Source organism: Diorhabda carinulata, chromosome 4, assembly GCF_026250575.1.
Source record: "Diorhabda carinulata isolate Delta chromosome 4, icDioCari1.1, whole genome shotgun sequence".
Lineage (NCBI taxonomy): Eukaryota > Metazoa > Arthropoda > Insecta > Coleoptera > Chrysomelidae > Diorhabda > Diorhabda carinulata.
This window is the reverse complement of record NC_079463.1, coordinates 26,445,630-26,458,475: the sequence shown is the minus strand read 5'-3', so window position 1 is coordinate 26,458,475 and position 12,846 is coordinate 26,445,630. Positions and strand designations below refer to the sequence as shown.

Genomic DNA, 12,846 nt, shown 5'->3' with positions numbered 1-12,846 from the left:
TTAAAATTAACTCATGACAAAACTGCGTTGTTTCTGTCCTAATCGGTTAAAAAAAAACAAAAGAAATTTTTATTTTTTCTATTCTATTTGTTCGTATTCGAAAAGGTTGGGCGTCTCACCTCTGAAATAATTTCGAAAATGTATTATATATATATATATATATATATATATATATATATATATATATATATATATATATATATATATATATATATATATTTAATGCTATTACCATAAATGTGTATATAAAACCATTTACCTGCAATAAACAATTATCAAGATTGTACATTTTTGATGCAATCAACTCATGACAAAACTGCATCGTTTATATAAATACCCTTTCAAATAGTAAAAAACAAAATACCGTAATTGTGCACATAAAACTACTTACGTCCACCATACAAATCATCTTCGCTATACATGATGTCTGTTGGTAGATACTATACTTATTTATTGGCCGATACAGACGTCAATCCATATTAAACGCAATAAATTTTCGAGTAATCTAATAAAGTTCGTATCGGGGTTGTACGTGGCGCCGTCAATCTCTCCAAATAGACATCACACTAACTTTAGAACATTTTGCTTCATATTCCGCAAGTTCTACTTTGATGTACTAGCTGGAAACAAATCAAAGACTTAGACAAAAGTTCTTCTCTCTATTTTCATTTGGAAACTTTTAGTTTGGTTGTCAATATTCATTAGAATTATAAAATATGTCTTATTCCACCATCTTCCTATATATAGCGATAGTTATTTGAAATTGAAAACCAAAAATGTTTCATTGTGTTACCAACTCTTCATTAATTTATTCTTAATACAAAGACAAAATAAGTGGTACATAATGCATAATTTTTTGTTTAACTACCTCCTTTTATTACACGGCTATTGTTGGCTCATTATAGATTAGTTTTGCATTATCGTCATTTTAAATCTACAGCGATATGGGTACAAAAAAAGGAGATGGGTTGATAACAAATTTTTAAACATTCAAATAAACACAGTTGATGTGAGTGACTTCTGTGAATTTGATATAATTTATCACATGTTCACCTAGAATAGCGCGTTGCACACTTACAAATCCTGATGTTAAATCTCATGCAGTCAACAGGGATTTGTTTCGGTCTAGTATTGCATATTATGGCGACTAACTCTACCATTGCTATGAAACGTAGCCTAATCTGTTACACCTAACCTACGTGGTGTTTTAAAAATGTTTTTCGCTTCATCTCTTAAATTTTATTGACTAATAACTTCAATATAACTTTCATGTCAATTTTCAATATAATAATCTTAAATTATTATACTAACCTAGTTATTATCACACACCATGTAGTTAAGAAAAATCAGTTTCGCTTAATAGCAATAAGATGATTTGCAAATGTTTCAAATCCCTCTCCCGCAAGACCTGATCGTGAATATTTCGTTGGAATGACTACCGATATTTCCAGATCTCAATCATTTAGACTTCTTTCAATGGAACAAAGGCGAGGCTTTCAAATTGATACCGGCAAATGTTGAAAAGCTAGAGGAATGAGTTATTTCGTCGTTAGAAATGTTCAGAACAAATTTCGATTTCGACATAATAAAAATTTGTTTAATTGAATCGAATAATTTGATTACATGTTATCATAACTTTATTCCTTTGGAATATTGATATTTTGATAAAGACTAAAGTAAGTCGAATCGTCAATTTTTATCAATCTTTCCAGAATTATTAAGAAAAAAATAATTTTAAAACAGAAGACAACTAAAATCAAAAACATTCAGAAGTGTTAATATATCACAAGGTCTAAGAAATTGAAGAAATTGTTTATATATAAAATTTCTTCAATTTCTTATTAGAACTTTTGATATATTAATGCTTCTATTTTGAAAATTCTCGACGTTTCGGCTCCCACTTTGGAGCCATTATCAAGAAAAGGGTGGGTAGGGATAAGGTGGTTATTCGTTATGCCTGCTTCACACAAAAGATCACCCCTTTTTTTCGGTTGTTTCTAAGGCCTCAATCTGCATACTTCTCGGAATTTCACTGAAGAAACGGAAAGCATCAAGAACACTGTTGACAGTAACATACTTATTGCTGGTCTTGAGCTAATTGGGGAGCTTATCGCCTGGACCATATAATTATAGGGAATCTGTTGGCAGGTTTTAGGGTTTTGACGCACGTGGGAAGTATATTATTGGCGGGAGAGTGCGGAGATCAGTTGAAACGTCGAGAAACTTCAAAATTCCAACGCGGTTCGACACGTGAACCTAGTTCTTCTGTTCATAACCCTGACCGTGGAAATCTTTCCGTACATTTCATTCGCCTCTACAGTGAGGATTGTTTTCCCTTAACCAAATCCTACAGCACACTCCTAATTCGTAAATACCGTCTTCTCTATACCTAAAATTTCTCAAAGCTTGTCGTGACTATCAAGTAGTCATACCAAATCCCTTCAACTCTAACATCACACGAAATCATCAACAATCTCTCGTAGCCTCGACTATGCCAGTTTCTTTCTTAGAAATTCCATCCTTACCACTAGAAAAAATCTTCACGCAACCAATCTCCGGCTTCTCAATATTTTTCAACAAATACACTCCTTCCAAGTTTACCCATTAATATTGGACACTTTCGATCGTTTATCTAACCAGAAAGCTCAGCATATATTCGACAAAAAGACCCAAATCCAAAAAGATGAACTATCCAAACTGATTCCGCTCCAAAAACCTCCTCCAAAAACTATTGATATGGGCTCACTTCTCCACAACTATTCCGACATCCCTATCCCCCAATGTGCCAAACAAGCTCTTGCCACAGGCTTCAATTACGCTGTCACACCCAAATCCATACCAATAGAAACCATCATTTGCCTAACAGAGGAGGTCATCTCTGAACTCCCTCTCAACCAAGCCGAAATTATCAGATGTTTCCAAGGTCCTCCGAGCATCAAAATCTTCGCCTTTCAACCTAACCTTTAAGGAGTGAGAAGCCCTCAAAGATATTTATAACATTTATAACAATCCTGATATTGCAGTCCTACCAGCTGTATATTATTAGAATGATTCAACAATCTTCAACAAAATTGGGGTGCCCTGTATATATTATTATATTATTATTCTCTTTAAAAATCGGGATTTGAAATACTAAGTATCGGAATCCAAATTACAGACTTCCTCTGTATATATTTATTGTCAATGGGATGAAAAATTGAAAATTCTTACATTTTTCAATTGAAGCTATGTGTTTATTTTATAATGTGATAAAATGATTTACCCAAACAAATTGACATTTTTGCAAATTGATGAGGAAAACCTGATAGCATCAAAATGCTTTTCAATAAAGTTGAAGTCGATTGAAAAGGCAAGGGAAATGAATGGAAAATAACTAATTTTTGTGCTTCCTTATTCCATCCATCTTTGCGTAACGTTGACATCGTTTTTCCAATAAATAATATTTGTATTAGAGTAGACATCACTGCAGAAAATCAAATTCTATTCCGTCGGAGGAAATTTTCTTTTTGATTTACTTTTATTCGATGTATAAAAATAAGTCGTGTTTCTCTTTGAATCATCACCGTCTGTTACAAAATTATCTTCAAAAGACCAAATGTACTGGCAGCACTAACTTAGATCCTTGGAAAGCTTGATTTAACTGTCCGCCAAATATTTGGAAAGAAATGAATAGATGTTGTTTGTTTTTAAGAAACTTTAGAAATAATGCCTACAGGTTATCTCTCAAGATTTGTATCCTGCTAATTTTTTTTATTCTTGAATTTTTTCTATAGAATATATTTAAGATATCATCCCAAATTTAACTCCATCCAATCAGTGAGTGAAATTTTTATTAAGATCTCTTCACCCAATTGTGTGTCAAGCAACAACGCCTATGAATCTGTATCTATAAAACTTTTCTTATACGTCGTTGTGACAATAAGTTAACAAGCTGCCTTCGACGTATTGTTTTAGTTGAATCCAAATCATCAGACACTGTTGCCATATCCTATGATAGGATGACATCCCTTGGTCATCCCCTTCCAACTTTCTCTCTCACACACACATTTTCTGTTGCTCGATACTTATGGAGAAGTTGCTAAATTACACATTTACTGACTTGAAAGACGTTCTCTCTGAAAAATACTCGCCTGAAACATACCAAAAAAGATTGTATTTATATTTTTTGTATGTATAATTTTTGCAGTGGAGATATACAAGAGGGGTTTAATAAGTCCTCGATTATTTTAATTTTTTTGAAAGGTCAACATTGTTCCGCGCATCTGCTATTAGCCTTCTATAAAATCTAGAATGAGCTACTACAGTCATTTTCTTTCAAAAAATCTTTGATTCAAAAGATCTTGGATGTATTGACCGCCCCTTTTAATTCATAGAATTTTATTATTTCAGAACTATTACTTGTTAAAATTTAAGCTCAATGCCAGATGTAAAAAGTTAACGGTGTTAATATACTCTAATGTGAAATGTCATCCTTATATTTTAATTAAAATGTCTCTCCTGATTATCTCATGTCCTCAGAGCATGTTAGATTTCATTTCAATTCACTCGACTTGTCGTATACCCTCAAAACATTCTCGAAAGGAGTAGAAGGGAATGCGTTGGGGTTAGTTAACTTCAACCCTAACCTCTTGGGGCATGCATACAAATGATTATTAAGAAACGAACACCGAAAGAATATTTTAGTCTCTAACCACAATGTTGAAATCTGTACAATGATTGAATCCAGATTTTCCATATTTCATTGTTTGAAAACTTTTTGACAAAATATTTTTTTTCGTTAAAAAGCATTTAAACTCTCAACATTCTCTTCCCCTAGATCGATACCTACATCTAATCACACAAGTTTTTAAATCATAATTTAAGTCACAACTTGTTCTAATACATGAGGATATGGGACATACTAGTTGATAGTTGTTGCGTAAGTAGTAATTGCTGTCATGAAAATTCACCCCTAACCCATTTATAATAACACAGGCTTCGCTTTTGACCCCTGGCAATTACCGACTGTTCCTAAAACTTAAAGAAAATTGCTGGGTAAAATATTTTTTTCGGTGTGGTAAATAAGTGTTTTCTTAGAGTGGGACCAAACTTTTTAAAGTTAATAATGAGCGAAGTGTTCGAAGAAATCTTTTTAAGCATTGTTCTACAAGGGTCTCAATGTTTCACAGGGAAGAGACTTACGCAGAGATTCTGTTTGTCTGTGCGTTCGTTTTTCTATCAACATATTGTTCATAGTTTAAACTACAAGTGTAGTAACAAAATAATTATATCAGATGGGAAAACTGGTTAGAAAAAAATAAGTTTTAATTCAAAGCACTTCCGATTCTCAGAATATTCGGTTTTTGATTTGAGGTTATGGCTAGGGATGGATGTTTATCTTCTGAATTCGATTTAGTATCAAGACTTGTACAAAAATAGTCACAGGACTATTTGACTATTTTTTAGTTTCTGGTTTCTGAATATTGTCACATGACAATGTGAACTCTTCCAATTCCGAGATAATGAAGTTGCGTGTCTTTTGTTGAGTTTTATTAGGCATATGGCACATCGATGTGGACGATGTGGATCTAACTTTTGACACGAATAGATAGATATAATTTTTATAGCGGTAGAACATAAGTTTATTAAAAAATTAAACCTCTGAGCATAGTAGTAGAATTTTCAAGTCTGTATATTAAAAAAAACATCAAAACTGACTTATCTTGTTTCTGGGCTACGCCTATATTTCTTTGACACTCAAGGAGTATTAAAAAAATGATAAAGCTCATCTTCCTATTGATCTCTAAAGAACTATGCCTCTAAATCTATGGCTGGAGTTGCAATCAACTAAATATAGACACCAACGCAGATAAAAGTATTTATTCATCATTAATAAGAAGCCATCAAATCAATCCAAATTGTAATGCACTCTCATTCAACAGAGGAAAAATAGCAACCTTCAAGTCATCCATAAGCAGTTTTCAATTGTGTCTTGTAAAGAAATAACCGTTCATAACATTCACTTATATCATGACTCAAATTGTTGGTCTCAAATCACGTCAACTACTATATGTTGCATGTACTTGAGCCACAAATTCAGGAGAATATTTGATTTTAGAGTTGAAAAAAGCAATCCTATAAAACCGACTGAAGACTGAAGGGTGATCGTGAAAATTCCAAAAGTCGTCAACCAATTTCATCGCAGTCTTTATCAGCAGCAACCATGTGATCAATTGACTCAAAAATATTTTCACATAATTGAGTCGGTCTATCTCAACGCTGATGTTATTCTACTAACCGAAACATGGTGTAAAAAAGATGCGAATCAATTGGATCTTGATGTTATATGAGAAACATGTCTCTCAAGATCCACAATTTAACAACTGCTTTTTCAGATAGTGAATCAACTAGCATATCTAGATTGACAACCAATTTCACTTACCATATTTCAGTTTATCGTGGATCAATTTCCCATTCGTCTTCTCCTTGGACAAATGACATATTTTGGAAATTGGTAATCGGCGGTGATTTGAACATTTGTTTCTTAAACTAAGACAACAAGTTTTTTTTATGTTAAATTATCAAATATTAAGAAATCTGTTTTATTCTACATGTAAAAAAACTACCAAAATAGATGGTATCTTTAGCAGAATTAGACTACTTTAAAAAGATTACTCCGTATCTATAACTAGTAATTGATAAGCCATTGAAATGTCAGTGCAAATTCTTTCCTCTTTTTTTTGTTCATCTATGTTATTTGCTTGTTATTTTATGGTGTTTATTAGTAACGTTATTGATGTTTATTGCCACTATAAAAAATTACAGTTCATTTTCAGTTTTTGTATATATAGGTAGTGGAAAAGAATTAATACACTACCAGTGTTGAAACTTATTTGAGATCTAATTTCCCTATCTAATTAGTTCATAAGTTCTCCTTGTGATCTTTCTATGATATACTTTTCAAGAAATTCATCTATAACAAAGAAAGTCACACAAACGCGTATTAAAAATACTATACCAGCACAATTTCTGTTATTTATTATTTTTTTCATAAAAATTTCTTATTAATGAATGATATTAAGATGAATAAAGGGATTTTTAATTCAAACACTCCATGAATTTTGTCAAGACATCTTATTCATCAATTATCCTTCGTGATTACTCACTCAACCTGGGTGTGATGTGTATTCAATCCATCACAACCTCCTTGAGTGAGCGATTAAGAGGATATTTTTCTCAAGTACAATTATGATAGGAGTTCTATAGGAGAGAAGCAGTACGATCGTCTTCAGAGCAAGGAAATCGCTATAAAACTATCTAGTGTAAGCTTAGATGGCAATTTAATATGACCAAACTACTTTTACACAATATTCACGAGGCTGGTCTGTTTGCTCTGTCACTGATCCATTAATAAATCAAAATAATCATTTGTTCTCATGTTATATTGGTCTAAATGCCATTTAGAAATGTGTTCAGTTCAATCTAGAGAGGAACTATCGCAAGCAGGAGATTATCATCCTGTCCGATAGTAAAGCAGCCATTAGAACTCTAGGCCCTAATATCATAAAAAACAAACTCGTTTAGGATTTCCTAAAAAAATTAAATGAGATAAGCAAGAAAAATAAAATACCCTAGAGTGCATTCCAGGACACATCGTAGTAAAGGGAAATGAAATAGCTGAAAGGCTCGCTAAAGCGGGGGCAGACAAGCTCTTCATGGGACCCTATCCCTTCTGTGGTATCAGCTACAGAACATTGGATAAAGCACTGGAAAAGAAGGTAGCTAAGAGGAAAACCAATTATTAGGACCAACAACGACGGGCTGAAACAGGCAAAGACTCTTCTGGGAAACTATAACCAGAGTAGATCTGCTGAATGTATCAATCTAAGAATACTAACAGGAGTACACCAGAAGACGCTAGACCTAGCAGTTAATGCGGCGTGCAGGTTTTGTTGCACCTGTATCCACATTCTATCGAAATGTGAAACACTAACGAACTCCAGAGCACTGCACCTGGGAGCGCTTGAAACAGAAGACGAAGATCTCTGGCAATTGAAGCCATCCCACATTCTAGACTTTTTGTAAGGAGTGGGATTAATGGATCAGCCGTGATCACAGAGTTCTCCAGTATCGCAGTAAGAAAGGGAGACACAATAAATCCTTTGGATAGCAGTGTATACGAGACACCAATTCCATACATACATACATAGATACCTGTCACATTGACACTTATTATGGGTAGATTCACGGTAGGAACTGAAAAGTCTGTCAAAGTAGAAACCCAAAATTTTATCATGTTAAATTCAAAAAGATTTGACGAATACATTAAGCAAATTTGAGTTTAAATGTGGTAGAAGAACATCAATCACAACTGTTATCCCACACAAAAATGATCCCGTGTTGTGTAAAAAACGCCGGAGAAAATTCTTTTGGATAATGATTAAGCACACAAGCTATTGCAACAATCGTCATGTTCTCCAGATTTGGGTTTCAGTGATTCAAAACCTAAAGATCACTCTGATTCTAAATAATGCTCTTCGGATGATGAAGTGTATTTTGTGCGGTTTGTAGATGTTTAATTATTTTTCTTTAGAGATGAATTAAAAATGCTAGAACATCGGTGGTGAAATGGTTAAGGGAGAATAATAAAAATAATATTTAAGTCGATCAGGTGCAGAGCAAAGAATTGCCTCTCATAATATGAAGTTTATCTACAAGATAGTTTTATACAAATAAAATAGAATTTAATATAATAGAAAGGAACTAGAACATTTTGTTCTTTTTAAATATACAAATAAAATGAAGAATATTGGTTGGCCAATAAAAATAAAACATTGTGTATAATATTAGATTACTGCAACCATAGGAAAAAACGTTTCAATATGTTGACAATAATCTTTATGTCTACAATATCTACCTGGTTCCTTTCCCAATACTTAGATATACATTAATAAAACAACCAAGTTGATGTACGTCTATTTTTTATATGCTGTCAATTTAATAAACGCTGTAGATCAGAAATTCAACCAATTTTTTATTTAGTATTTTGTTTAATTTTTTTATTGCATAAATCCCTACGACACTAAAATATTTCTGATACTCATCACGGTTTTCCATTAAAACATATTTGTAATGAAAAAATTACTTTAAAGGAGGAACCATTTCAATTATTCCATAATAACACAGAGATTCACAATTTGTATAAAATTATAAACACTACTTACCACTAATAAGTAGTAACATGGCATTGTATTATTCAAGTCTTTTTTATTTTAGATATTATGATTATATTTATTTTCGTTCTTCTAACACATTGGTTTTAGGTTTTTTGTAATCGAACACCATAACAAAAACTGCATCTTACAACTTACAAATTGCAGACTAATTTTGATAAGCGGGTAGTGTGTAAATGTTTCCATTGTGATGGCTGGAAGCCGGCTGACTGACTACTTTCTGAATAGCCTGACAAATCACAAAAGTAGAAAAAATCAGCAACAGAATGACAAAACTCTGTTGATATTTTCCAACCGTCTTTAATCTTTTAAGAAACCAAAATCGAGGTTTGTGTAATTGAAAAATCTCAAAATTTTATACACTTATTGAGAATCAATAACAATACAAGAATTTCATGAATTAATATCGAGAAATCCTTGAACTCTATAACCACTAACCACGATCCTATAAATTCAAAATTTGCACACTTGTTAAGAATTTAATAACTACTATTTATCTCGTACGTATTTTTTATTATTCCAGTATCACTGTTATTGATAGTAAACGTTATTTTATTTAGCATAAATGAAGTGATTTCTCAAAATCTTTTGGGTTTTCCATAAGAGATTTGCGTATGTTAATTTTCTCATAGCTGGTCTTTTCATGACCTGTATATTTTCAAACGGTTTTTACAATATGGTCAAGGCTTTTTTATATTATATTGTCCTGAATACTAAAATTCCATTTTTATCATTTCTGAGGAGGTTTTCTACGTCAGGATTTTCAACTTACAAGGAATCCTTTTTAGTCATTGAAATGTTTTATTTCGGTTTTACCTTCACTTTATAAAACCATTTCAATTTTGTTTCAGTGTGAGAAGCAGAAATGTGGACAATTTAAACCTCGACGATGTCCGATTTGTTATTTCAAAGGCTTTGCAAGTCTGGTCGAAACATTCTCGTCTGGAATTCACGGAAGTTGACAGCGACAAGGCAGATATATTGATCTATTTTCATAGGTAAGGTAATTTTCACAGTGTAGCTTACGTATTTTCATGCAAACATTTTGATGTTTACTACTGCAATTTCAATTATTCAGAATTTTGCATTTCACTTTTCATTTAGTTACCGCTATAGCGATACATTCTCTGAAAGAATTTTCAATATGGAAATGAAATCGCTTGTTAAGTATGAGAAGTTATATGCACCAAGTCATGAAATGTATATGGGATTTCGTTCACAAGAATACAAAAAAGAATGGCACAAGTTGTTGGTATTTGACAGCGCACAATGAAAAATATTATAAAGCAAGGCAAAAATATTCAGAAGGTTGACATCATTCTATACAATTAAATGCAAACCGTCAAAAAATGTATATTTTTGATAATGTTTTGCGTTCTTGATTTGCTTGTTTTTAAATCATAAAGCAAGTCTGTTGATTTCCTTGACATGAACTATCAAAAACAAAAACGGCAGTCTAAAAAATCCCCTACATTCGTATATATGATATGCTAAAAGTATATTTTTATAATACTATAAAGATGATTACGCACAGATCTAAGACTTATTCAAATATCAGCACATTATGTTCACAATACTTTGAGATTTCAACCTCATCACCCCGATTTTAATTCCATTGCACTTGTTTATTCGTCTCTTGTGGATATAACTTGAAATAGTGGGAAAGATTAATTGGTTTTCATATATTTATGTATTGTTAGCTGCAACCTACGCTATCGTTGATTATAAGTCAAATTTAACCGTCCAAATATTTCAAAATAGAATTTTCATAAATTCACTATTTTACCTGAACCTTATTTAAGAGTAAGGTATTGACATTCTTCTTTGAATTATACTATGATTTGTTGATTAGATGAGCACGTATGTTTAATTTTTTTCCATAAAATATATTATTCACCCTGAAATAATCCAAGATATAAGCTTTAAGTAATAGGGGAGATGCAAATATACTATTTATGAGAATTTATAAAAATTTTTAGAAAATGAAAAAAAAGCCACTGCAACGTTTTTATTTTACACAATCTTGGTTTTGTAATGATAAATACGGATTAAGATGGCTTTTAAACAAAACGTATTCCAAAACACCAATCATTGCAAATATGATAAATATTCCATTTCAAATAGAAAATGGCACTCCTATCTACAACTGAGACTGTGTCATTGACAGTTCTGTTGTTGTCCCAAAACTTTGTTTCACTTTGTTTCAGCTACATCCACTTAAAACTTGGATGTTTGTCTGTAGTATAAGAATAATTCTGAAAGAAGGAATCAAAAGTATATCCAGCTAATTTTCAATGTTTCCTGTGGCATTACAGGCATCATTTTATATTGGCATTTAAAAATATGAGATACGACATATTTTTCAAAGAACTTTTCTTCCACCTATTTATCCAATTCTCGATGTCGTTTTGCAACTGTAATATTAGAAATGTGTGAATGACAAACTTTGTAAGCATTAGGTAGGTTATTAACGTGTTTTACGTACAAACAGATCAACTAAGCATATAACAAGTGAGGAGCAAAAATTCAAAAGGAATATTATCCAAAATTTATTTTTTTTTGCTTATAGATGGCGATACATACCTAAGTTGCATTTTAATTTAATCCCCTATTATCTCAGATGAATTATTATCCATAAAAATATTATTTCAAATGGAATTTTAGCTCGTTTCGATTGGTGCAAAGAAATGCTGAAAACCCAAAACTAAACAACAATCGACTGTAAGGGTTTGCGCGCATGAAGCACTTCGAAGTAAATGGCAGCCTGTTTTTTCGGAATAACTGGACATGTCGCCACCGTTCTATCAGAGAAACGTAGAACGGTCATTTCTGAATGGCGCAAAATCATTTGTTTGCCAGAAGTGTGAAAAAATCGGGGAAACCAATTGCAAGAGATGAATCATTCTCCACCACTATAACGCGAGCTCTAACACATCAGTTCAAATAAAAGCGTTTTTGAACGGTCAAAACATCGAATTGATGGTTCATCTGCTGTACAGTCCTTATTTCTTCTAATTCCCGCAGATCACAAATAAATTGCTAGGTCAACGGTTTTCTACACCTGAAGAAGCGATTGATAGTTCAAATCACATGCTTTGGAAGTCCATCAATCGGAATGGAAAACGAGTTTGGAAAGTGGTACATTTCGCACTAGTTACTGTTTTGCACGAGCCGCATAGCAACGAGTGCTGAAACCTACCGAGTGCGAAATACACTTTCCAACGAGTTGTGTACTATGGAGAATAAATTTTCATTCATCTACTTTATACATTAGCCAGTAATAATAATAACTTTTAATTTTAACATTTAAATTATCTTACACTACACTAGTATGTATTTGAAAAAAAATCATAACAAACTTTCAATTTTTATTCTAAACACTAATACAACCTCAAAAAATCATTATGTCTACTTCTTTAGTGTTCTTGAATTTGGCCTTTTGCCTTTCGTCACCCAGCCAGGTTAGGTATTCCTTCTATCGTTCGAGACCATATATAAAATAAGAAAAAGGAGAATTTCAATACATGTATGTTTCGTTATTTTTTAGTATGTGTGAAATAAGTTACTTTCTTAGGTAAAAATGAGTGTGCAATGTATCATTTTCATAAGTGGTCGTAGGAAACCAATAAAACCA

General features: G+C 32.3%; 1 protein-coding gene across 2 annotated transcripts in view; it reads left to right on the top strand.

The window, feature by feature from the left end:
* Window positions 1-12,846, top strand: part of LOC130892353 (matrix metalloproteinase-2-like) — a 247,710-nt gene that overhangs the window by 200,837 nt on the left and 34,027 nt on the right. For both annotated transcript variants that reach the window (XM_057797741.1, XM_057797742.1), the window contains exon 3: window positions 10,064-10,210. In XM_057797741.1, the coding sequence (XP_057653724.1) occupies window positions 10,064-10,210 (147 nt within the window). The remainder of the gene's footprint in view (window positions 1-10,063; window positions 10,211-12,846) is intronic.